This window comes from Harpia harpyja, unplaced genomic scaffold (assembly GCF_026419915.1).
Source record: "Harpia harpyja isolate bHarHar1 unplaced genomic scaffold, bHarHar1 primary haplotype URTXT_28telo, whole genome shotgun sequence".
In the NCBI taxonomy this organism is placed as follows: domain Eukaryota; kingdom Metazoa; phylum Chordata; class Aves; order Accipitriformes; family Accipitridae; genus Harpia; species Harpia harpyja.
In genome coordinates, this window is record NW_026293188.1 from 1 (window position 1) to 20,905 (window position 20,905).

The 20,905-nt window shown below is 69.5% G+C and overlaps 3 protein-coding genes across 3 annotated transcripts; 2 read left to right on the forward strand and 1 right to left on the reverse strand.

Moving 5' to 3' along the window:
* Positions 1–4,631: 4,631 nt before the first annotated feature.
* Positions 4,632–6,947, forward strand: ERFL (ETS repressor factor like). Its single transcript, XM_052779505.1, has 5 exons — positions 4,632–4,739; positions 5,192–5,426; positions 5,880–6,069; positions 6,167–6,290; positions 6,458–6,947. The coding sequence occupies exons 1-5, from the start codon at positions 4,676–4,678 to the stop codon at positions 6,832–6,834; spliced, it is 990 nt and encodes a 329-aa protein (XP_052635465.1). The 5' UTR covers positions 4,632–4,675; the 3' UTR covers positions 6,835–6,947.
* A 633-nt stretch (positions 6,948–7,580) lies between these two features.
* ARHGEF1 (Rho guanine nucleotide exchange factor 1) lies at positions 7,581–18,577 on the reverse strand. Its single transcript, XM_052779521.1, is given in 35 exon segments — positions 7,581–8,068; positions 8,216–8,296; positions 8,423–8,574; positions 8,649–8,846; positions 9,125–9,277; positions 9,399–9,469; positions 9,571–9,672; positions 9,787–9,874; positions 10,100–10,267; positions 10,366–10,441; positions 10,542–10,619; positions 10,725–10,811; positions 10,919–11,050; positions 11,169–11,294; positions 11,699–11,781; positions 11,867–12,013; positions 12,098–12,282; positions 12,467–12,646; positions 13,127–13,138; positions 13,337–13,395; positions 13,397–13,452; positions 13,532–13,693; positions 13,955–13,993; positions 14,181–14,274; positions 14,376–14,478; positions 14,743–14,772; positions 15,273–15,413; positions 15,490–15,595; positions 15,917–15,959; positions 16,069–16,167; positions 16,452–16,565; positions 16,669–16,758; positions 16,890–16,969; positions 17,333–17,527; positions 18,435–18,577. Coding segments are annotated over 32 exon segments (3,276 nt in total). The 5' UTR covers positions 16,917–16,969; positions 17,333–17,527; positions 18,435–18,577; the 3' UTR covers positions 7,581–8,068; positions 8,216–8,221.
* Positions 18,578–18,707: 130 nt separating this feature from the next.
* CD79A (CD79a molecule) lies at positions 18,708–20,853 on the forward strand. The gene is made up of 5 exons (XM_052779520.1): positions 18,708–19,093; positions 19,502–19,951; positions 20,034–20,152; positions 20,268–20,336; positions 20,428–20,853. Exons 1-5 carry the CDS (start codon positions 18,847–18,849, stop codon positions 20,539–20,541), a joined length of 999 nt encoding a protein of 332 aa, XP_052635480.1. The 5' UTR covers positions 18,708–18,846; the 3' UTR covers positions 20,542–20,853.
* Positions 20,854–20,905: the final 52 nt, after the last annotated feature.

Genomic DNA, 20,905 nt, shown 5'->3' on the forward strand with positions numbered 1-20,905 from the left:
CTCTGCCGGGTAGGGGGTCCTATGAAACTGGGTCCCCCATGGGGTCAGCACTGAGCCCCCCCACCATGGGTCTCCCCTGCACACGCGTGTGCACTCACACCCCCCCCCCGCCCCACGTGTGCAGGCATCGCCCCGCCGCATTAATCACCCGGTAATGGCTAATTACGGCGGCCCCGCCAGCCCCGCCCCCCCCCGCTCTCACCACCCCCCCCCCCGCGGCCCCCCCCCACTCTCCCGGGAGCCGCCGAGCGCAAACAGCCCCCGGCCACGCGTGTTCGCGGCGCGGCGGGACCGGATCCGCCCGGCGGCGGCAGCGCTTTGATGTGGCAGCCCCGGGCCCCCCCCTGCTCCCCCCCACCCCGCCGGGACCAGCCCCCCCCCCCCCCGCCACCACCCCACGGGCAGGAGGCCGCCATAGGGACCCGCTCCTGGCACTGGGACTGTCCCCTATGCAGGGGCCATATGGTCCCCCCCGTCCCCTATGCAGGGTCTGTATGGACACGCTGCTATCACTGTCCCATCCCCTATGCACCGTCCATACGGTACCCCATCCCCTATGCATGGTCTGTACAGTCCCCCCATCCCCTATGCATGGTCTGTACAGTCCCCCCCATCCCCTATGCACGGTCCGTACGGACACACTGCTGTTGCTGTCTGCATCCCTTATGCACGGTACGTATGGCACGCCGCTATCACCATCCCCATCCCCTATGCACAGTCCATAGCCTCGTCCCCTATGCATGGTCTGCATGGATACACTGCTACCACCGTCCCCTATGCACGGTACATATGGACACACTGCTATTGCCATCCCTGTTCCCTATGCACGGTCTGTATGGACATGCGGCTGTCACTGTCACGTTCCCCTGTGCACGGTATGTATGGACACACTCCTATCACCGTCACCGTCCCCTATTCCCGGTCCATACGGACACACTCCTGTCCCTGTCAGCTCCATAGGGTCCGCAGGGATGTGTCCCTGCCGCCGGCCGTAGGATGCTGCAACCGAGCTGTAGCAGCAGCCCTCGATGTAGGTGCATCCCGGCGGCCACAGTATAGAGACACCTATACAGCGCGTACGCTGCCTTTGCGGGAAAATGTAGAGACAGGGGCTCCTGCATCGATGCCAGTGCCGTAACAGCCTGCACGTACATATATAGGGGATGGGATATTCCTCTGTAGCCATCCCTATAGGACTGGGGGTTTATATCAACGGCTACACTTAAGCTGTCTATATGGACGCATCTCATACAGACCCAATGTACAGCGGCTGCTCTGCTCCCGCAGCTGGCTATAGCTGAATTATATAGGGGACACGTTTCCTGCACAGATCTGGCTCTCGGCTGTTGTTTCTGCAGAAATACCTATAGATGCATTATATAAATACTATGGCTATACGGGGACATGTGGTACCGGCTACGCTCTCTCACCTCGGTGTGTTTGCACGGCACATATAGGCACGGTGCTTGTGCTGCCCGCGGGATGTTATCCCTCTGCAAATAGCTGTAGGGTACGACTCCTATAGCGATATCTCTATTTATGCTGTTTATTCAGAGCACAGGCAGAGGCACTACAGAGAGTCGGTGTCCTCTATAGAGGGATGTATAGCTGCTGTGGGCATTTACTTTCATCGTCCCCTTAAAAATATATTATATAGGCAAGCTTCCTCTATAGGCTGATGCTGTTTCTATACTGGTATCTATATTTACAGAGCGTGTGATAACACACGGCACATGCAGGCTGCTCGTCCTGTTCAGTATATACTGCTGCATTCCCCTATAGACACGCCGTACGGACCCCTCGTGCTGGTGCCGGTGTCACCGCGTCCCTGCAGAGCTCCAGCCGTGCGGGCTCGCCTGGTGGGGCCGTATACCGCTATACGGTGGGGCTGTATATCTGCATGTAGCGGGGCTGTACACGGCCGTATAGTGGGACTGTGTATCTGTGTATAGCGGGGCTGTGTACTGCTGCGTGGTGGGGCTGTATACATCTATATGGTGGGGACGTGTATCTATACATACCGGGGCTGCATAGCTCTATACAGCGGGGCTGCGTAGTTCTATACGGGTGCTACAGGGGCACCCACACCCCCATCGGGGTGCCAGCTCCCCTCGCGGCTTGGAGCCAAAATTGACCCCGTGCTCACAGGCGTGCACACACGTGTCTATCTTTGCACACCCATGCACGGTGCAGCTCCGGCATGCTCAGCATCGCACGGCATTACACACCCGTGCCCGGCATTGCAGGACTCTGCACACGCGTGCCCAGCTTTGCACGGCCTTGCACACCCGTGCCCGGCGTTCCAGGACTCTGCACACTCGTGGGGGACCCCCTTGCCCCCGCCGGGGCACACCGGGCACGCTGGCATAGGCGGCGGGGGGTCGTCCCGCCCCCGCTTCTCCCCCCCCCCCGCCTCTCCCGCCCCCCCCATCCCTTCTCACCCCCCCCCCGGCCGGGGGCGGCCCCTCGTTATCCTGCCGGGGCCGGCGGATCAAAGCGGCCCCATTGATCCCCGCATCGATCCGGGCCGGGCCGGGCCGGGCTGGGGGGGGCCGGGGGGGGGCCGGGGGGGGCCGGGCCGCGCTCCATCGCCGCGGGTCATGAAACAACGAGCCCAGGCGGGCCGGCGGCCGGGCGCTAATTGGGGCCATGAATAATGCAGGGACGGGGGGGGGGGGGGCTGGGCCGTGGGAAAGGGGGGGGCGGGGAGGGGCGGGGGGGGGCAGGGTAAATCAGCCCCCCCCGCCATCCCCGTGCGGCCCATGCGTGGGCACTTTTGTATGGGGGGAGTGTGGGGCGTGTGTGGCACTTGGGATCTGAGCGTATAGGGGTGTCCGTGAAGGACCTGAATGCGTAGGGGATGTATGTGCAGGGAGTGAGCATATAGGGGGTGTACGTGAAGGATCTGAATGTATAGGGGTGTACGTAAAGGATCTGAGGGTATAGGGGATGTATGTGCGGGGAGTGAGGGTATAGAGGTGTACGTGCACGGATTGATCATATAGGGGTGTACGTGAAGGATCTGAATGTATAAGGGTGTACGTGAAGCGGGGTGAGCGTATAGGGATGTATGTGCGGGGACTGAGTGTATAGGGGTATACGTGCAGGGGCTGAGCATACAGGGGCGTCCGTGAAGGCTCTAACTGTATGGGGGATGTATGCGCAGGGATTGAGCATATAAGGGTGTATGTGAAGGATCTAAGGGTATAGGGGGTGTACGTGCAGGGGCTAAGCATATAGGGGTGTACATAAAGGATCTGAGCATATAGGGGGTGCACGTGTCGGGGTGTGCGCACGGCGCGCTGCCCCTCTGCGCAGGGGCTGTGTACGGGGGGGGGTTGTCGGTGTGTGTATAGGGTGTGTGCACAGTGCGTATGCGGTGTGCGTATAGGGGACACGTCTGCAGGGACAAGGGGTGCGTGTGACTGTACATGCAAGGGATGTCCGTGGAGCATATAAGGTGTGTGCCTAAGGTGCGTATCGTGTGTATAGGGATGTACGTGGCATGCCTCGGTGTGTGTCTCAGGGCTGTCCGTGTGGCTCGGTGCGTGTGCTGTGTGTGTCAGGGTTTGTGTGTAAGGAGAGGGTGTAGGGGGTGTGTGCGCGCATCTGGGCATGGGGAGTGTGTATAAGGGGGTGTATGTGTACAAGGGAGAGGTGTATGTGTAGGAGGGAGGTGTGTATAAAGGAAGTGTGTGTAAGGGACGTACGTGTGTGAAGTGGCGTGTCTATGTGTAACGGAGGTGTACAAGTGTGTGAGGGAGGGGTGTGTGTGCCAGGGAGGTCTACAAGTGCCTATGTATAAGGGACACGTACACATGTGTAGGGGAAGGCAAGCGGGTGGTGGAAGTATGACGGGGGGGTGTGTAAGGGGCATGTACACAAGTGTAAGAAGGGTGGTGTATACATGTGTATAGGGGCTTGTGTGTATGGGGATGGGCATATAAGGGATGTGTGTATAAAGGATGTGTGTAAAAAGGATGCGTATATAAGGGCGGCGTGTAGAGGGGCTGGGGGGGGTTTGCGTTGTGCGAGGGCTGAGTGTGGGCGTAGGTGCTGGCAGCGGGCGGGTGGGATATGTGTGCATAGGGGATTGCGTGTTTCATGGATGTGCGTATAAGGGCTGTGAGTACGGGGGCTGTGTGTATAGCGGGGGGGATGCGTGTGCGAAGGCCGCGTGCGGGCGTAGGTGCCGGCAGCGGGCGGGTGGCCGCGGGCCGCAATTCCCAGCGCTGCTCGTTAGTGCCGGCTTCGGGAGCCGCCGCCGAGTTGAAAGCACCGAAACCCGAATCAAAACTAACAAGGAAACGAGCCGCTGCCGGGGGGGCACGGGGGGGGCTGGGGGGGGGGGGGGAAGGGGGGGCTAGGGGGGGCGGGGGGGGGCGGGGATCCTCCCCAGGCCCTAAATCCTGCCCTGCGCCCCATCCCTGCACCCCCAAGTCCTCCCTGCACCCCCAAATCCCCCCCACCCCTAAATCCTCCCCTGCACCCCGCCCCTGCACCCCCAAATCCTCCCTGTGCCCCCAAATCCTCCCTGCACCCCATCCCCACACCCCCAAATCCCCCCGTCCCCACATCCCTCTCCCTTCCTGCTCCCCCCCATGCCTCCCCCAGCAAGGCTGCACCCCCAAACCCTCCTGTCGCCCCCCCCCCCCCCGCAGGTGTGACCCGCGCCATGGACTGCAGCTGTGTCTCCGACCTGCTCCTCACCTCCCCGGTGCCAGCCCTCTGGACCCCAGGTACACTGCGGTGCCGTGGACACGTGGAAGGGGGGGCATGGACGCCGTTGGGGACCCCGCTGTGCCCCTGTCTCCCCCCCACCACCACTAGTACCGGCTCCCCCTTCCCCGTACACAGCGCGGCCCCCCACTTGCAGTGTGGCTGGTGGGGACACGCGTGGACCTCGGCCAGGGAACCCTGCTGTCACCGGGGCTCACGGGGACGACGTCCCGGGCACCTTGATGTCACCCAGGACCCGCAGGGACATCGTCCCGGGCACCCCCCCCTCACCTGGGGAACCCCGCTGCCACCTGCGGCCCACGGGGACATTGTCCTGGGCACCCCGCTGTTCCCCAAAACCCTCAGGCCCCTCTCCCGGCTCCTTGGGTCACCATCTACCGTCCCCCGTCACACAGCCCCCCCACCCACGGTCCGTCACCCACCCATGGTCCGTCACCCCCCGCTACGGCAGGCTTCGCCTTCCCGGACTGGGCGTACAAACCGGAGTCGAGCCCGGGCTCGCGGCAGATCCAACTCTGGCACTTCATCCTGGAGCTGCTGCGGAAGGAGGAGTACCGGGAGGTGATCGCTTGGCAGGGCGACTACGGCGAGTTCGTCATCAAGGACCCTGACGAGGTGGCCCGGCTCTGGGGGGTCCGCAAGTGCAAGCCCCACATGAACTACGACAAGCTCAGCCGGGCCCTCAGGTGAGCCGCCCCCCCCCCCACCCCGGGGACCCCCAACCCCCCCCCCCCGGGAGCCCCGTCCATGCCCATGGGGCAACTTGTTGCTGGTGACAAAGGCGGCGGGTGCCAGGGGCTAGTGGCAGCAGAGCTGGGGGATGCCGGGGGCATAGGAGGTGCTGGGGGGCACTGGAGATGCTGGGCGGCACTGGGGATGCCGGGGGCACTGGGGCCACTGGGGATGCTGGGGGTACAGGAGGTGCTGGGGGGTACGGGGGATAGCGGGGGGCACTGGGGGTGGTGGGTATGCTGCGTGTCCTGGAGGGCACTAGGGGGTAGTGGGGAGTACTAGGGTGCACTGGGGATGTTGGAGGATACCGGGGGGGGGGGGAGCACTGGGGATAGTGGGTATGCTGGCCGTCCTGGGGGTCACCGGGGACCCCCCCGGCGCGCCCCCACCCCCACATCCCCTGCCAGGTACTACTACAACAAGCGGATCCTGCACAAGACCAAGGGCAAGCGCTTCACCTACAAGTTCAACTTCAGCAAGGTGGTGCTGGTCAACTACCCGCTGCTGGACGTGGCCGGTGGGGCCCCGCTGCTGCTGGCCCCCGGGCCCTTCCCCGGGGGGGGGCACGGCCCCGACTGCGCCCCGCTCACCCCCGAGGTACGAGGCGCGGGGGGAAGGCGCAAGGAGGTGGTGGGGGTCTCCGCCCGGAGCCCCCCTCGCCCCTGCTCACCCCCCCGCCCCCCCGCCTCCGCAGACGCTGCAGTCGCTCTTCTGCGGCCCGCGCCCCGCCGACCCCCCCGGCCGGCCCCCCCTCTTCGAGCGGCAGCCCGAGGCCGAGAAGCTTCGACTGGAGGCGGCCATGCCCTTCCTGGGCTCCGGTGAGCCAGGGGCAGGATGGGGACGGGGGGGGTGGCAGCGGGGACCCCGGTACTGGCCCGGGAAGGTGGCGGGGACCCCAGCCCCGCCGCGGCTCAGCACCGGGGGGGCCGGGAGAGGGGCCCGGTGCCCCCCCCGCCCAACGCTGACACACCCCCCCGCCCCACAGGTCTCTCCGGCTACTCCAAGGCGCCGGCGCTGCTGGGGGCGTACGGGCGGCCGCCGGTGCCCGAGTACCCCTGGGGCTGGGGTCCCTACGTGCCCGGGGCGCTGCCGCTGCCGGCCTCCAAGCTGCCCGCCGCCCTCTACCCGCCGCCCTTCTACCCGCCGCTGCCGCCGCCGCCGCCGCCGCCGCCGCCCGCCGCCGCCGCCGCGGCCGCCCCGCCGCCGCTGCCGGGGCCGGGGCGGCCGCTGGAGCCGGGTTCGGACTCGGAGCTGGAGGTGACGGACGGCGGCGGCGGCGGCAGCTCGGGGGACGAGGCCGGCAGCCCCCCCCCGCCGCCGCCGCCCCCCGCCGGCCGCGGCAAGGGTCCGGCGCGCAGCTGAGCGCCCACCGATGCGGCCCCCGTGGAAAGCGGGGGACCCCGTCGTCCGGGCCCTGACCCTCCCAGGATGGTGGGGGACACACACACACACCGCCGGCCGGACCCCCCAGGATCCGGGGGGGGGGGCCTGGCAGACAGAGCCTGACCCCCCCCAAGATGGGGGGGGGACGACCCCACTGTCCGGCTCTAGAACCCCCAGGATCCGGGGAGGGGGGGGTCCCCAGCATCCAGGCCCTGACCCCCTGCACCCCATGGGGGGACAGGGCCCGGGGGGGCCCTAACCCCCACCCCATAGGGGACAGAGCCGGGGGGAGGGGGGGGAAGTCCGGCCCCCCCACGCCCCTCGAGCGTGGACCCAGGCGTCCACGCTGTTCGGGGGGGGGGGGGGGGGGGGGGCCGCGGCCCCCCCTTTTTTAATCCCACCCCCCCAGCCCCAGGCGCAGGAGACGTCGCCCCCCCCCTCCCCGCCCGCCACTGGAAGTGCAATATCGTCTGTGCCCCCCCCCCGTGCCCCCGCTTGTGCGTCGTTGTGATGGAGGAACGAGCCCCCTGCCCCCCCGCGTCCCCCCCCTGTAAATACAGCCCCCAGCGTGTGTACGAGGCGGCCCCCCCGCCGCCCCCCCGGCGGCTGCTCAAGCAATAAAGTCACCTCGCTCGGCCTCGCCTCCGCCTCTGGGGGGGCATGGGGGGACCCAGGTGACTGGGGGGGCCCCGCTGTGCCCCCCCCTCAAAAAGGACCAAGTGGGGCAGAAGCAACAACAGTTTATTTGGCAGTTTCCCAGATTCTTTGGTTTTCCGCCCCACACACCCCAAACCCCCTCCTGGGCTCTGGGGGGGGACCCCCCAGCCCAGCGCCTGCTCACAGCAGTGGGGGGGGTCTAGGGTCCCTGTGGCAGCAGTGGGGGGCCGCCTCAGGGCCCCCCTGTTTTCTGTACAAAGGTTAAAAAAACCCAACCAGCCCCCCCACGGCTCGGGGGGGCTCCCCCGGTGCCCCCACCCCGCTGCAGTCCCATATATATATATATTTATATAAAATCCCAGCAAATGTATAAAAACAAAAGAAACAGCTTGGGGGTGGGGGAGGCACAGGGCCCCCCCAGACCGGTACCAGGGAAGGCAGGGTGCCCCCGGCGGCGCGGCGCGGGGCTACATACGAGTCGGGATACGGCAGCGCGGCCCCGAGCTGCTGCCCCACGGCATGGGGTGAGGGGGGCCCCGAATCCGCCGCGGGGGGCCTGGTGGGGGAAAGAGGCAGAAATGGGTCAGCGAGCCCGGGATGTGACTCACTGCGCGCCCCACGGCACAAGGCGGCCCCCTTCTCCCCCCCACTGCTGCGATGCAGCCCGCGCCACAGCACCCCCAGCCCCATGGCACCCCCTTACCTGTCCTCATGTGAAGAGGCAGCCAGTGGAGCCGCGCTTGGCCAGGAACTCCTGGAGCTGCCAGTAATGCTCCTCGATTTCCTGGGGGCCCAGCAGACCCACACCCCATTAGGTGGGGGGCCAGACCCACACCCCACTGGGGGGGGAGCCCAGACCCACACCCCATTAGGGGGGGCCTAGACCCCGACTCCCCCAGCCGCCCCTCACCTTCAGCCTCTGCAGCGACTCCTCCAGGCCCTGCAGCTCGTCCCCCAGCCAGGCTGCCTGCTGGGGGGGGAGTGCCAGGGGAGCCCCAGGCCCCCCCGCCTCAGGCAGCCGGGACCCCCACTGTGGCGAGCGGGGGCCGTTGGGGGTGCCCCCTGTGAGGGGGAGAGAGGGGGTGGTTACAGCCTGAAGTCCCGCCGTGCCCCCCCCAAACCCCATTCCCCCCTACCCGTACCTGCAGCCCCCCCCTCGGGGCGCTGCCCACGGCCCTCGCCCTCGCTCTCAGCCCCGTCGCCTGCGTCCCGCCGCTCTTCCTCGGGGGGGGCCGGGCCGAGGCCCCCCCAGGCATCCTCAGGGGGTGAGGCAGCCCCATCACCGTCCCCCACCGCCGGCGTCAGCCCTGGCAGCAGCTGCTTCAGTGCCAACACTGTGGGGCCGAAGGCAGGGTGAGAGAGTGCCGTGGGGAGAGGGTGGCCACAGACATTGGGGTCTGGGTACAGAGCAGCAGGGTGGGGGTCTGGGGTGGGGGTCTGGGGGCAGAGCAGCAGGGTGTGGGTGTGGGGAGAGGGTCTCGGTTTGGGGGCAGAGCAGCACGGTGGGGGTCTGGGGATGGGGGTCTGGGTTTGGTGTCTGGGGGCAGAGCAGCAGGGTGGGGGTCTGGGGTGGGGGGCAGGGGGTCCGGCGGGGGCCACGCGTCCGTCTCACCTCTGCCCAGCGCGGCGGCGGCCAGGCCCCCCTCGCCGCCCGGCCGGGGGGGTCTCCGCAGGGCCAGCAGCTCCGCCAGCGCCCGCTCGGCCTCCCTCTTCTCAGGGCTCCCCTCGAACTCGGTGCCCTCCACCGCCCCGTCCTTCTCGCGCTCTGGGGTGGGGGCACGGCCCGTCAGACCCCCGCTGTCCCTCCACCCAGCAGAGCCGCGCGTGGGGCGCGGCCGCCCCCCGGTGGGGGCTGGCGGCGCTGCGCCCCCTGGACCCCCGCTCACCGTCCAGGGGCAGCTGCTCCTTCAGGGACCCCCCGTTCTCTGAGCTGCTCAGCAGTGGCTCCCGGTAACCGCTGGGGGGGGGGGGGGGGAGAGGAGGCTCAGCAAAGAGCTCAACACCCCCCCCCGCACCCCAAAACCACCCTCCGCCCCCCCAAAACCACCCCCTGCTCACTAGATGGGGCTGTGGGGGCTCTGCCCCACCCGCGATGTCTTTGCGCGGTGGGACCCCGGCAGCTTGAGGGAGCCGGCCGTCTCGCTGATCATGGCGCACCAGCTGGGGGAGAGATGTAGGGGGTGAGATGTGGGGTGAGCACCCCCCGAACCCTGCGCCCCACCCCCCCCGAGCCCTGTGCCCCCTCCCCCCGAAACCCCACGCCCCCCCACTCACTTCTTCCTCTCCGAGACCGTCTGTGCCACCAGCTCGTAGATCTGGGCCCCGTTCTCCCAGCTGATGATGACGTAAAAGGCCTTATGGTCTGGGGGGCAGCAAAGGGGGCTGTCAGAAGGGGGGCATTTCGGGGTGACCCCAGCACCCCCCACTCCGCTCTGCCCCACACATGTGCCCCACAAGCACCGCTGGCGACTCCTGACCAGTTCCTGGTACTCCAGCGAGCGCTCACCTGTGCCCCTCTTCCCCAAAAAGACACCCTGTACTCCAAAAAAAGCCCCACACCCCCCAAAAAAGCCCCCCTGCCCCCCACCTGTGGCGACCTCACGGGTCATGGCGGAGCTGAGCTTGATGATGGGGCTCAGCATCTGCTTGCCATCGGGCGTGGGCGTGATGGTGCGGCTGTGGCAGCGCAGCACCAGCCGCTCCTCCTGCCGCTGCAGCAACACCAGCAGGTCGTCCAGCAGCAGCACATGTACGTCTGGGGGGGACCCCAAAACCCCGGGAGGGGAGGGGTCAGCGGGAGAGCGGGGCGCCCCGCTACATCCCTGTCCCCCCCCCACGACCACCCTCACTCACCCACGGCCTTGTCCCGGGTGACACGCCAGGTCAGCGGCCCCTCGTGCACCAGGTTCCTCTTGGTGATGTCTGTGTTCTGGGGACAGCGGGGAGTTGGGGGCGGGGGGGGGGAGGTCAGGAGGGAGTTGGGGGGAGTGGCCCCCCCCCGACTCCCGCAGCAGCCCCCCTCACCTCACCTTGAACTCACTCAGCAGCGGGTCCATACTCTGCTTCAGGTTGGAGAGGTCCAGGCGCCGCTGGTAGTCCTTCAGCTTCTGCCAAGGGGAAGGGGGGAGTGAGGGGAGGGGGAGAGGGGCGGGCGGGATGCGGGGACAACACGGGGTGGGGGACACACGGGGGGGGGGGGGGGGGGCACTTACCATGAGGTTCTCCATGTCCCGCACCTCCTGGTTGACGTGGTTCAGGATCTGGCGGCAGCACTCAGCCGCCTGCTCCACCTTGGCCCGCTCACCCCGCGGCCTCTGCGGGGGACAAACATATAAATGGATGGACAGATGGACAGGTGGGGGGGGGGTGTTGAGGGGGTTTAGGGGTGTGGCGTGGCCCCCCCGGCCCTCCCACCCCTCTCACCGGTGCACTTGGTGATGTTGTGCAGCAGCAGCGGGTACTTGGTGAGGCGCTGCATTTCAGTGGGGATGATGTCCTTCAGCTGCAGCCGGCGGCAGCGGGGCTGGCTCTCCGCCTCCTGGGGGACGAGACAGCGCTGGGGGGCGTGGGGGGGGGGCACAGGGGGGTATCGGGGGGTTCAGAGACACCCCCCCCCCCCGGGGGGGGTCCTGGAGCGTGGGAGGCGGGCAGAGTACCTGTATGAACTGGCTGAAGCGGGTGTCCTTGCGCTGCTTGGCCTTGAGCTGCTCCAGGGCGAAGGACTGGCGGCTGCAGAAGCGCGCCGATATCTTCTGGAACCAGCTGCCCTCCGTGCCCTCGAACTGGGGGGGGGGGGGTGTGTGCGTAAGCCCTGCACGCTCACCCCGCACGCTTACCATGCGTGCTTGCACCAGCTCCACACGCTTAGCCTGCACACTTGCACATGACCCACACGCTTACTCTGCAAGCTAGGCTCAGCCCTGTGTGCTCACGTGAATCCCGCACGCTCATGTGTATCTGCACGCTCACGTGAACCCGCTCACACGTGCCCTGCATGCTCGTGTGAGTTCATTCACGTCATCCCACCACGCTCACGTGAGTTCACTCCCACCGGCCTCACTCACTGCTGTGAACCCTGTGTGCTCCTGTGGACCCCACATGCTCACACCAGCCCCGCAGGCTCGCCCAAACCCACTCACACCAGCTCCTCCCATTCCAGCGCCTTGCACGCGCGCGTGCCCCTCACCCGCGCCAGCAGGACGTCCCCGATCTCCGAGATGACGTAGCCGCTCTCCTCCCGCAGCTTCTTCAGGCTGTCGAGGAAGAGAGCTGGGGCAGGGCGGAGGTCGGCCCCTGTTGGCCCCCCCCCACCCCCCCCAGGCCGCCACCACCCCCCCCGGGCCCCCCGACTCACTGTGCACCTCCACCAGGTCCTCCAGGCTGGGGAAGATGTTGGAGAGCTCCTGCTCGTCAAAGAAGGCCTCCCGCAGCATGGGCTGGTAGAAGACCTCCAGCAGGACGCGCAGCATGCGCACGTGGGCGTGCTCCGTCAGGAACAGCTCTGGAGGGTGGTGGGGGGGTCAGCCTGGCGGGCGGGGGTCCCGGGGCAGGGGGGGTGGTCCATGCGGGGCAGGAGGGAGCTCACCATTGATGACTTCTTGCCGCTTGACTTCGCTCTTCTTCAGCCTGAGGAGGGCGTCGGGGGCGGCGAGCTGCCGCCAGGGCGGCGGCTCCAGCTCCAGCTCCGCAACGCGCGGCTCAGTCTCCTCAGACTGGGGAGGCAGAAAGGACTGCGGGGGCTCGCCCCCCCCCGGCCCCCCCGGCTCCAGGCTGCGGGGAGAGAGGGAAGGGGGGAGGCTTCAGCGCCGGAGCGGGAGGGTGGTGATCCCGGGGCACCCACCCTCCCACCCCAAACCCCACGGGTGGGGGCCGGGCAGTGATCCTGGGGCGCCCCCTCCACCCCAAACCCCACTGTTGGGGGGGGGGGGGGGGCTGCCGGGCGCCCGCCACCTACGTGGGTCGGCGGCGGCCAGGCTGGGGCGCGGGCCCCTCCTCCGGGTGGGTGGCGTGGGCGGCCGCCTGCAGGTCGACGTCGCTGCGGGAGCGCGGCTGCTTGCCCTTGGCCGAGCCGCGCTGGGAACGCTTCCGCTCGTACACGCGCAGGCTCTCCGAGCGCCCCAGCTTCCCCGGCAGCCTGCGGGGCGCGGCGGGGCGGGGGGGGGCGAGGGGAGGGGGGCGCCCCGCGGCAGGCGGGAAGCCAAGGGGGCGGACGCGGACACGCGGACACGCGTCCCCAGCGGGACGGACGGACGGACGACGACGGACGGAGGGGACGGGGACAGGCAGCACAGAGAGCACGGGGGGAGCGGCACCCGGGGGAGCATGCAGGGGGAGCGGGCATGCACAGACGGGGTGGGGGGGGAGAGAAACGGCGTGAGATCTCCTGGGGGGGGGGGCATGCGTCCGATTTGGGGGGTGTGGAGCCATGCATCAGCCCGGGAGGCCTGGGGGGAGGGAGGGGGCCGGGGGGCGCCCCCCCCACCGGCGCTTGGGCCGGGCCATGGGGCTGGGGGGGCCCCGGGTACTTAGCTGAGTCAGCGGGCGGCTCTAAAGTGACCGTCCCCCGGCACCGTCGCGCCCCCCAGGCATGCAAGGGGGGGCCGGGGTCACCAACCTGATCCGTCTTCTGGGGAGAGAGAGCGGGTTAGGGGGTGGGGGGGGCAGCAGCCAAGCTGGGGGGCGGGGACAGGAGAGGGCCCCCGCACCCCCCTTCTCCCCACAGCCTTCAGCCTGGGGGGGTGTGTGCGCTGATTTGGGGGGTTGCTCACTGAACTGGGGATGGGGGGGACAAGGTGCCCCCTCAGCAGAGAGGGGGGCGTCTCACCTCTCATTCTCGGCCCCCTCTTCCGTGGGGTGCTGCTCGCCGGCGGGGGGCTCCGTGGGGCAGAGGCCTCGCGGGGGTGGGGTCTCCCAGCTCTGAGGAGCCCGGGGGGTCCAAGCCTATGGGGTGGGAGGGGTGTATGAGCCAGGGGAATGCTGAGGCCCCCCCCCCCATCCCAAGCCCGTGGACCCCCCTCACCTGGATCGCCCTCGGCACCCTCCCCTGGCGGGGGGTTGATGGTGACGGCCACGCTGGGGGGGTCGGGGGTCCCAGCCGCCCCCGCTCTGGGCCGCGCAGCCCCCCCATCCATCCTCTCGCTGGCCTTTGGGCCCTTCCTCTCGGGGTGCAGCACTTTTTCAGCTGGGGGGTGCCAGGGTAGAGGTCAGTAAAATCCCCTCAGCTCCCCCCCAATATCTCCTCCGAGCCCTGCCCCCCCAAATCCAGCCCCCCCTGCCCCCCCGAGGACCCAGGTGGTGGGAGATGGGGTGTCAGCATGCAGGGCAAGCGTTAGCATATAATGGGGGGCTGCTCTCGGCCCCCCTGGGGGGGTGGGTGTTAATGGGGTGAGGGGCTGAGCCCCTTGGGGTCGGGGGTCCCATGCGGGGGGGCGGGAGGGGGTACCTTCGCTCTCAGGGACTTTGCTTTGCCTGAAATCGGCATCTGCAAGAGAAAAAACGGGGAGGGGGGAGCTAAGGCGGCGGGGCGAGGGGGGGGGGCCGGGCTGTGCCCCCCGGCATCTCCCCCCAGGCTCGCAGTGGGGGCCTCTGGCATGTGGCTGTGGGGAGAAATGGGGTAGGGGGGCATGAAGAAGGTGGGAAGGGAGCCCCCCCCACGGCCCCCCACTTACTGTGGGCATCACGGCCCCAGAGGGCCGCCCCCGGCAGGCTGAAGCCCTTCCGTGACTTCGCCTGCAGCTCGTCTGCCTTCTTGCTCCCCGAAATCTGCGGGAGGTGGGGGGGCCAGAGGGAATTAATTGGGGGGGGGGGGGTCAGAGGGAACTGGGGGGGCCCTCCCCGCCCTGGGTGGGGAGGGGGTGTCTCACCTTTTTGCGGAAGAAGTTGGATTTGGATTTCTTGCCATCGCCCAGTTTGGTTTTAACCCCCAGGTACTTCATGTAGGTGACGATCGCTCCAAAGATGGCAGAGCTGGAAAAGGGACAGGGGTGAGAGAGGCTGGGGGGGCCACGGTCCCACCCCAGCAGGGGACAAACATTGCCCCCCATGTCCCCACAGCCTGCGACCCCCATGGGGCTGGGGGGCAGAGAGCACCCCCAGGGCCCCTCAGGAGCCCCCCAACCCCCATGCAGCCCCCCACCTCCTCACAGCTGCCCCCCACACTTCCAGCGCCCCCCCAAAGACACCCCCCACCCCAAACTGACTGGCCCTGGCGCCCTGAAATGCTTCCCTCACCTTTTCTCCTCGTCGGAAGAAATGGTGAGGCTGGGGAAAGGAGAAGAGCGTGAAACCAGGTGTCCAGGGAGCCCAACCCGCCCACCCCCCCCCCACCAAATCGCGCCTCAGCCCCCCCCAGCCCGTGGCAGCACCAGGGTCCCCCCCGCCAGCCCCTCACCGGCAGGCCAGCCCCATGTTGGTATGTCGGTGCCGGGCGCTGGAGCATGATCCGGTGAGGAGACTTGTGTGTGTGCGGGGACAGACTGGGACGGACTGGGCTGGGGTGGGGGGGCGGGGGGGGTTTATACTGTGCCGGGGCTGATGCAATCGGGAGCAATACCCAGGAAAAGGGGGGGGGGGTGGGAAGGAAAGGGGGGTCTTCCCCCCCAGCCCGCCGCAGCTGGCTCCAGTCTGGGACCGGTGCCCAGCAGGGGAGGGCCGCCAGATGTGGCAGAAGGAGGGGACTGTTGAAAAGCCGGGACGCGGCTTCAGGGGGGGCTACCCGGCATTGGCGGGGGGGGGGGGGTTCCCTGGGGCATCCCACTCACTGCATCTCCTCCAGGCGGGCCAGCAGCACCTCCGCCAGCTGCTTCTCCTTGGCCTCGCGGATGCCGTGGTCCCGGGTGCGGTAGGACTCCAGTTCCGTCAGCTCCTGCTCCCCTGGCGTCATCCCCATCAGCCGCTTGGACCTGCGGGAAGGGGCGTCAGCTGGCAGGGCTCCCCCCAAGCTCCGAGCCCCCCGCCCCTCCCGGGGCCTCCCCCCACCTGAAGTCCTCCAGCTGCCGGGAGATCTCGGGCTCCTGGAAGGCTTGGATCTCCTGCAGGTACCGGCGCTGCACATCATCTGACAGCAGCTCGGGACGTGTCCGGTCTGGCGGGGAGGGGGGCGTCAGCGATGGCTACCCTCCACCCCGACTCCTTGGGGGGACCCTGGCGGCCCCCGGGAGGCAGTGCTGCCTCGTGCTGCTGGCCCCCCCTCAGAGCCGCAGCCCCATGAGCTCACCCTGGCTGGGGCTTCCCAGGCGGCTTCCGGCCTCAGCCGCAGCCAGCTGGGTGCGGCGGGTGGAGGAAGGGCCAGGGCGGCGGGTGCCGGGGGGCGCTGGGGGCCCCCCCCCAAAAGGAGGGGAGCTGTAGGGGGGAGCAGGAGGCCAAACCGCGACCCCAGCCCCACAAGCAGCGGAGTTTCACTCACCCAGTTCGAACTGCACCTGGTGGGGGACAGGCACCCGCAGCAGCTGCGAGAGAGGGGGGTGAGGATGGGGGCGCCCCCCCCGCCGAGGCCCCCGTGGGGTGGGGGGGCTGTGGGGGACTATGGGGGGCTGCAGGGGTGTGAGAGGCACTCACCCCCGCCTTGTCCAGGAACATGTGGCAGAACTCTAGGAACTGCTTCTTGCCCTCCTTGGGGTTCATCCTGCGCAGCATGTCCACGTGCAGGTAGCAGAGCTGGGGGGCGGAGGGGGAGGACACGGGCAGGGGTGAAGGCAGGGTGACCCCCCCGTGCCCTCACAAATCCCCAAACCTTCCCGCCCCCGGTATTTTACCTCAGCTCCAGCCCCTGCCAGCGGGGAGGGGGGAACAGAGACAAGAGGTTATTCGAGGGGAGGTGGGGGTGCAGCCACTCACCCAGGGGTGCCCCCCCAGGGGCGTTCCCCCACCATGGTGACTCCCCCCGGGCCGTGCTGACCCCCCCCCCCAGGCCGTGCTGACCCCTCCAGGGCCATGCTTACCACGGGGCAGGAGTCAAACTGGAGAACGACATGCTGCAGGAAGGCCATGAGATAGGCCGGGTGCTGCCGGACCAGCTCCAGGCTCTGGAACAGGCTGTTCTGGTCGTCAGGGTTCTGGGGGTGTGATGGGGGGGCCCCGTCAGGCTCCAGGGACTCCCCAGCCCCGGCAAGGTGCCTGGTGCCCGCCCCGGCAGTGCCCCCCCACCCCCCAGCTCACCGGCTCGATGTCGTTCTCAAAGTCCTCATCCTCAGCGCCGATGATGGCCACGACCGAGCTGCCGGCACCACGAGCGCCCACCGCCGGGCTCTGGGGAGAGAAGGGGCACTGTGGGGTGCGAGGGGGGGGCATTCAGGGGGGCCCCCCCAGCGAGAACATCCTCTTGGGGGGCTCTGGGTCCCCCCCAGAGAATGGCACCAGGGCAGGGGGCAACCGCTCACCCCGTTAAAGGCCTCCTCTGGCTCCATGCTGCCCCCGGGGCGGCACGGGGGGTCTCGTCCTGTGGCTCACGGGGTCAGAGCTGCAGAGAGGGAGGGTGTCATGGGGGGGGTTGTCACGTTTGAGATGAGTTTGTGGGGTCTCGCCCCCCCCCCCCCCCGGCAGCAGGCGGGTGGTTTGGGGGCGCGGGTGGGCGGAGGCGTCCTCCCCGCCCCCGGCGCCAAGGCCTGGGGGGGGGCCGGGGGGCGGTGCCCGCTTTCAAAGGGGCTCTGTGCCGCACAAAGGGCCCCATTGAGAGCCCCGCGCATATGCCCGACCGTGCGCCCCTCTGCCGGCTGGGGGACGGCACTTCGGGGGGCAGCCGCTGGAGGCGCGGGAGCACTCTGGGGGTGATCCAGCACTCCCCCCCCTCCCCAAAACCGCCCCCCCCGGCCCTCCCCCCTACCTGTTTCCGAGCTGGCGAAATGATCCTGGCAGGGCAGGAAATGTGGCAACCCCCCCCCCCACCGGCCCTGCCGAGCAGGGGGGCGGCCCCCAAGGTGCGGGGGGCAGCCCCCAAGGAGCGGAGGGGCAGCAGCGGGGGTCTGGGCTCTTCGGGGCACCCCCCCGTCGCCCCACAGCGGAAAGGCGTCTCCCCGGGCTGTAAAACAAAGCAGCGGCCCCCAGATTATTTACGGAGCGAGCGAGGCTTCCTGCAGGAAGTGATGTGCAGCGCGGCGGCTACAACCCCCAGCCCCCCCTCCCCGGCACCGTGGGGCTGCACGACAGCCCCCACGCACCCCTGCCCCACAGGGCCGTGGGGCTGCGCAACAGCCTCTACGCAACCCTACCCCACAGCGCCTCAGTACCACCCCACGGCAGTGATGGGGCCTTGCCCTATGGCGTGCCCTCACCCCGTGACTAATGGGACCCCCGTTCCTGCCCCACGGACCCCCCTGGTGTTGCCCCCCCCCCCGCCCCTCAGCTCTGCCCCACAGCCCCCCCCAGTCCTACCGCCCCCCGTGCCCCTCACCCCTGCCCCACAGCCCTGCGGCCCAGCTGGCAGCGGTGCCAGCTGCTGCCCTGTCCCCGTGGGCTGCTGTCCAGCCCAGCCCGCGGGGGGGCTGGCGGCGAGTGGCAGCGGGTGCCCCTGCTTCGCGGGGGGCTCCCCCGGCGGAGTGGGGCAGGGTGGGGGTGTCATCTAGGGGAAACAGGCCCATCCGAACTCCTCGGGGACCCCTGGCACCGCCAGGCCACCAGGGAAAGCGAGAGCAGTGCCCCAGCCCAAACCGAGGGGTGAGGCCCCCCCCGTGGGGACCCCCCCAATCTCCACTGCTGACAGGCACGGCGGGGGGGCGGCCGCAGAGGCACCCCCAGGTGTCCCCCTTCCGTGGGACACCCCACAAGCGCCCCCAGCCCTCCACGCTGCCCTCAGGCCTGGCGGCCCCCCCGCCCCACAGGCGCTCCCCCCGGCCCCACGCCTGTGTCGTCGTCGTCGTCCCCCCCCGCCCCGGCGCCGCGGCGGCCCGGCAGGAAGCGGCCGCTTCCGCCTCCGCGGGGGCACTCACCGGGCCGGGCCGGGCCGGGCTCCGCTCCCCGCACCGCACCGGGCCGGGCCGGGCCGGGCCGGGCCAGACCGTACGGGTCTGGTCGGGGCTGTAGCGGGTCCGGTCGGGCCGCACCGGGGGAGCAGGAACCCGCGTCCTGTCGCCGGGCGGGTCCCGCCGCCCGCCCCTTCCCGGCGCTTCCTGCGGGAGGAGCGAGGCCGAGGCCGAGACCGCCCCTGCGCCCCGCCCGGGGCCGCGCCCCCCCCCCGGGACCCCCGAACCCCGAGACCCCAGGACTCTGGGCCCCCGAGACCCTCAAACACCTGAGCCCCCTGGGCCACCGAGACCTCAGAGCCCCCTGCGCCCCCCCCCCCCCAAACCCCGCACCCCAAACTCGCGTGCCCTCAGACCCCTGCAACCCCAGGCAGGTCCCATGGGTGCCCCCACAGACCCCTGTCTCTGGGGCGGGCTGTGGGGTGACGTTGGGGTGGGGCAGGGGGACGCCCTCCCCGCTGCGTGCCCCGCCCACCGCAGGCCCCCCAGGAGGGCGGGCACGGGGTGCCGGGGCGCATCTCCTGCGGCGGGGCCTGGAGCAGACAGCAGTGGTGGCTGCGGAGACATGGCGGGTGCCCCCCCAAAACGGGGTGCCCCGCTCCCCCTCCTCCTCTGCCTCCTCCCAGGTAGGGGCAGGCGGGGGGGGGCGCAGGGCCGCGGCGGGACGGGGGTCTCCGGGTACAGGCACGTGGGTGGGGGGGGCCTGCGGGTGCCCCCGCCTTGCACCTCGAATGGGGGCAGCCGTGCTGGCCGCTTGCGCGCCCCGCGGCAGCGGTGACCCCCCAAAGGGTGGCCAGCCAGCAAGGGGGTCGGTGCGGTGCCCCGAAAGGCAGCGGCCCTCCCCGGCCCCCCATTTGCCAGCGTGTCCCCCGAGACACCCCGGAACAGCCGGGCCTGGCCCTGGCGCTTCCTGTCAACAGCGCCCGGTGGAGGAACCGAAACCGGGCTGGGGGTGTTGGGGCGGGGCCGGGTGGGACCCTCGCCCCATGCCAGGGGCTCAGGGGGCCGCGATGACCCCCTGTTGCTGCCCGCAGGGTACCTCTGCCGGGCGTCCACCACGGCGTGCAAGGGGGGCGAGTGCACGGTGCCCTCGCCGCCAGCCCCCTCCCGGCTGTCCACCAGCCCCCTGACCGTGGAGAGCAACAGCAGCGTGGCGGCCCGCTGCTCCCCCGGGGCGGTGACGGTGGAGGCCGGCCCCACGTCCCGCACCGCCACCGTGGGGGACCACCTCAGCCTGGAGTGCCTGTTCCAGGCCCCCGGGGACGCCCGGGTGACCTGGTACCAGGTGTGCCCCCGCCACAACTGCAGCCAGCCCCGCGCCCTGGTCGAGGCCAGCCAGGCCGGCCGCCAGCTGCGGCACGAGGAGGGTCGCGCCACCCTCACCTTCCTCCACCTCACGCACAACGACAGCGGGCTCTACTACTGCCGGGTGGAGGCCAGCCAGGCCGCCGGGCAGTCCTGCGGCACCTTCCTGCGGGTGCGCGGTGAGTGCGGGGGGGTGCGGGGGGGGGGGACGGACGTGTTGGGGGGCTGGGGCTGACCCCCACCCTCTCATCCCCACGGCAGACCCCACGGCTGTGCCCTTCCTCAACATCAAGGAGTCCACCAAGAACCGGATCATCACAGCCGAGGGCATCCTGCTGCTGCTCTGTGCCGTGGGGCCTGGCCTCTTCCTCCTCTTCAGGGTGAGGGGGCGCACGGGGGGGCCGGGAGGGAGGTGGGGGGGGCTGGGGGGGCGCGGGAGGGGTCTAGGGGAGCCCCCGCCCTTGCTAACTCTGCCGCTCTGCTCGGTGGCCACAGAAACGGTGGGCCAACGAGCGGCTACTGCAAATGAAGAAGAACGCCTACGAGGAGGAGAACCTCTACGAGGTGAGCCGGGGACTTTGTGCCTGCTGGGGAGGGGCAGGGGGGGAGGCTGGTGCCTGCCAGCCTGACCCCCCCACCCCGTCCCCCTCCCCAGGGGCTGAACCTGGACGAGTGCTCCATGTACGAGGACATCTCGCGGGGACTGCAGCCCACCTACCAGGACGTGGGCAGCCTCAATGCCGCCGACGCACAGCTGGAGAAGCCCTGAGGGGCGAGGGTCCGGCGGGACCCCTGCCCCCTGTGCTGCCCCCCCGCCCCTGCAGGCTTCGCTTTGTTAGCACGAGGCTCGCTTGGCATGGCCCTCCCGCCCCAATAAAGCTAACGAGCTGCTGGGTGGGGTCTGTGTGGTGTGGAGGGGGCCGTGCTCCAGCCGAGGGAAACCACCCCCCCCCCCCCCCCCTCTGCCTCCCCCCAACCCCAGCTGCGCCGGTAGAGGTATTAATAAAACATTTGTCGGGAGCATAAACAGAGTGCGGGAGAGAGGCAGCGAGCGTGAAGCTGCCTCCACTTCCTGCCAGCCTGCCGCGGGCCGTGGTGCAGCACGGCGGCAGCTGGGGGGGGGGCTTCTGCTG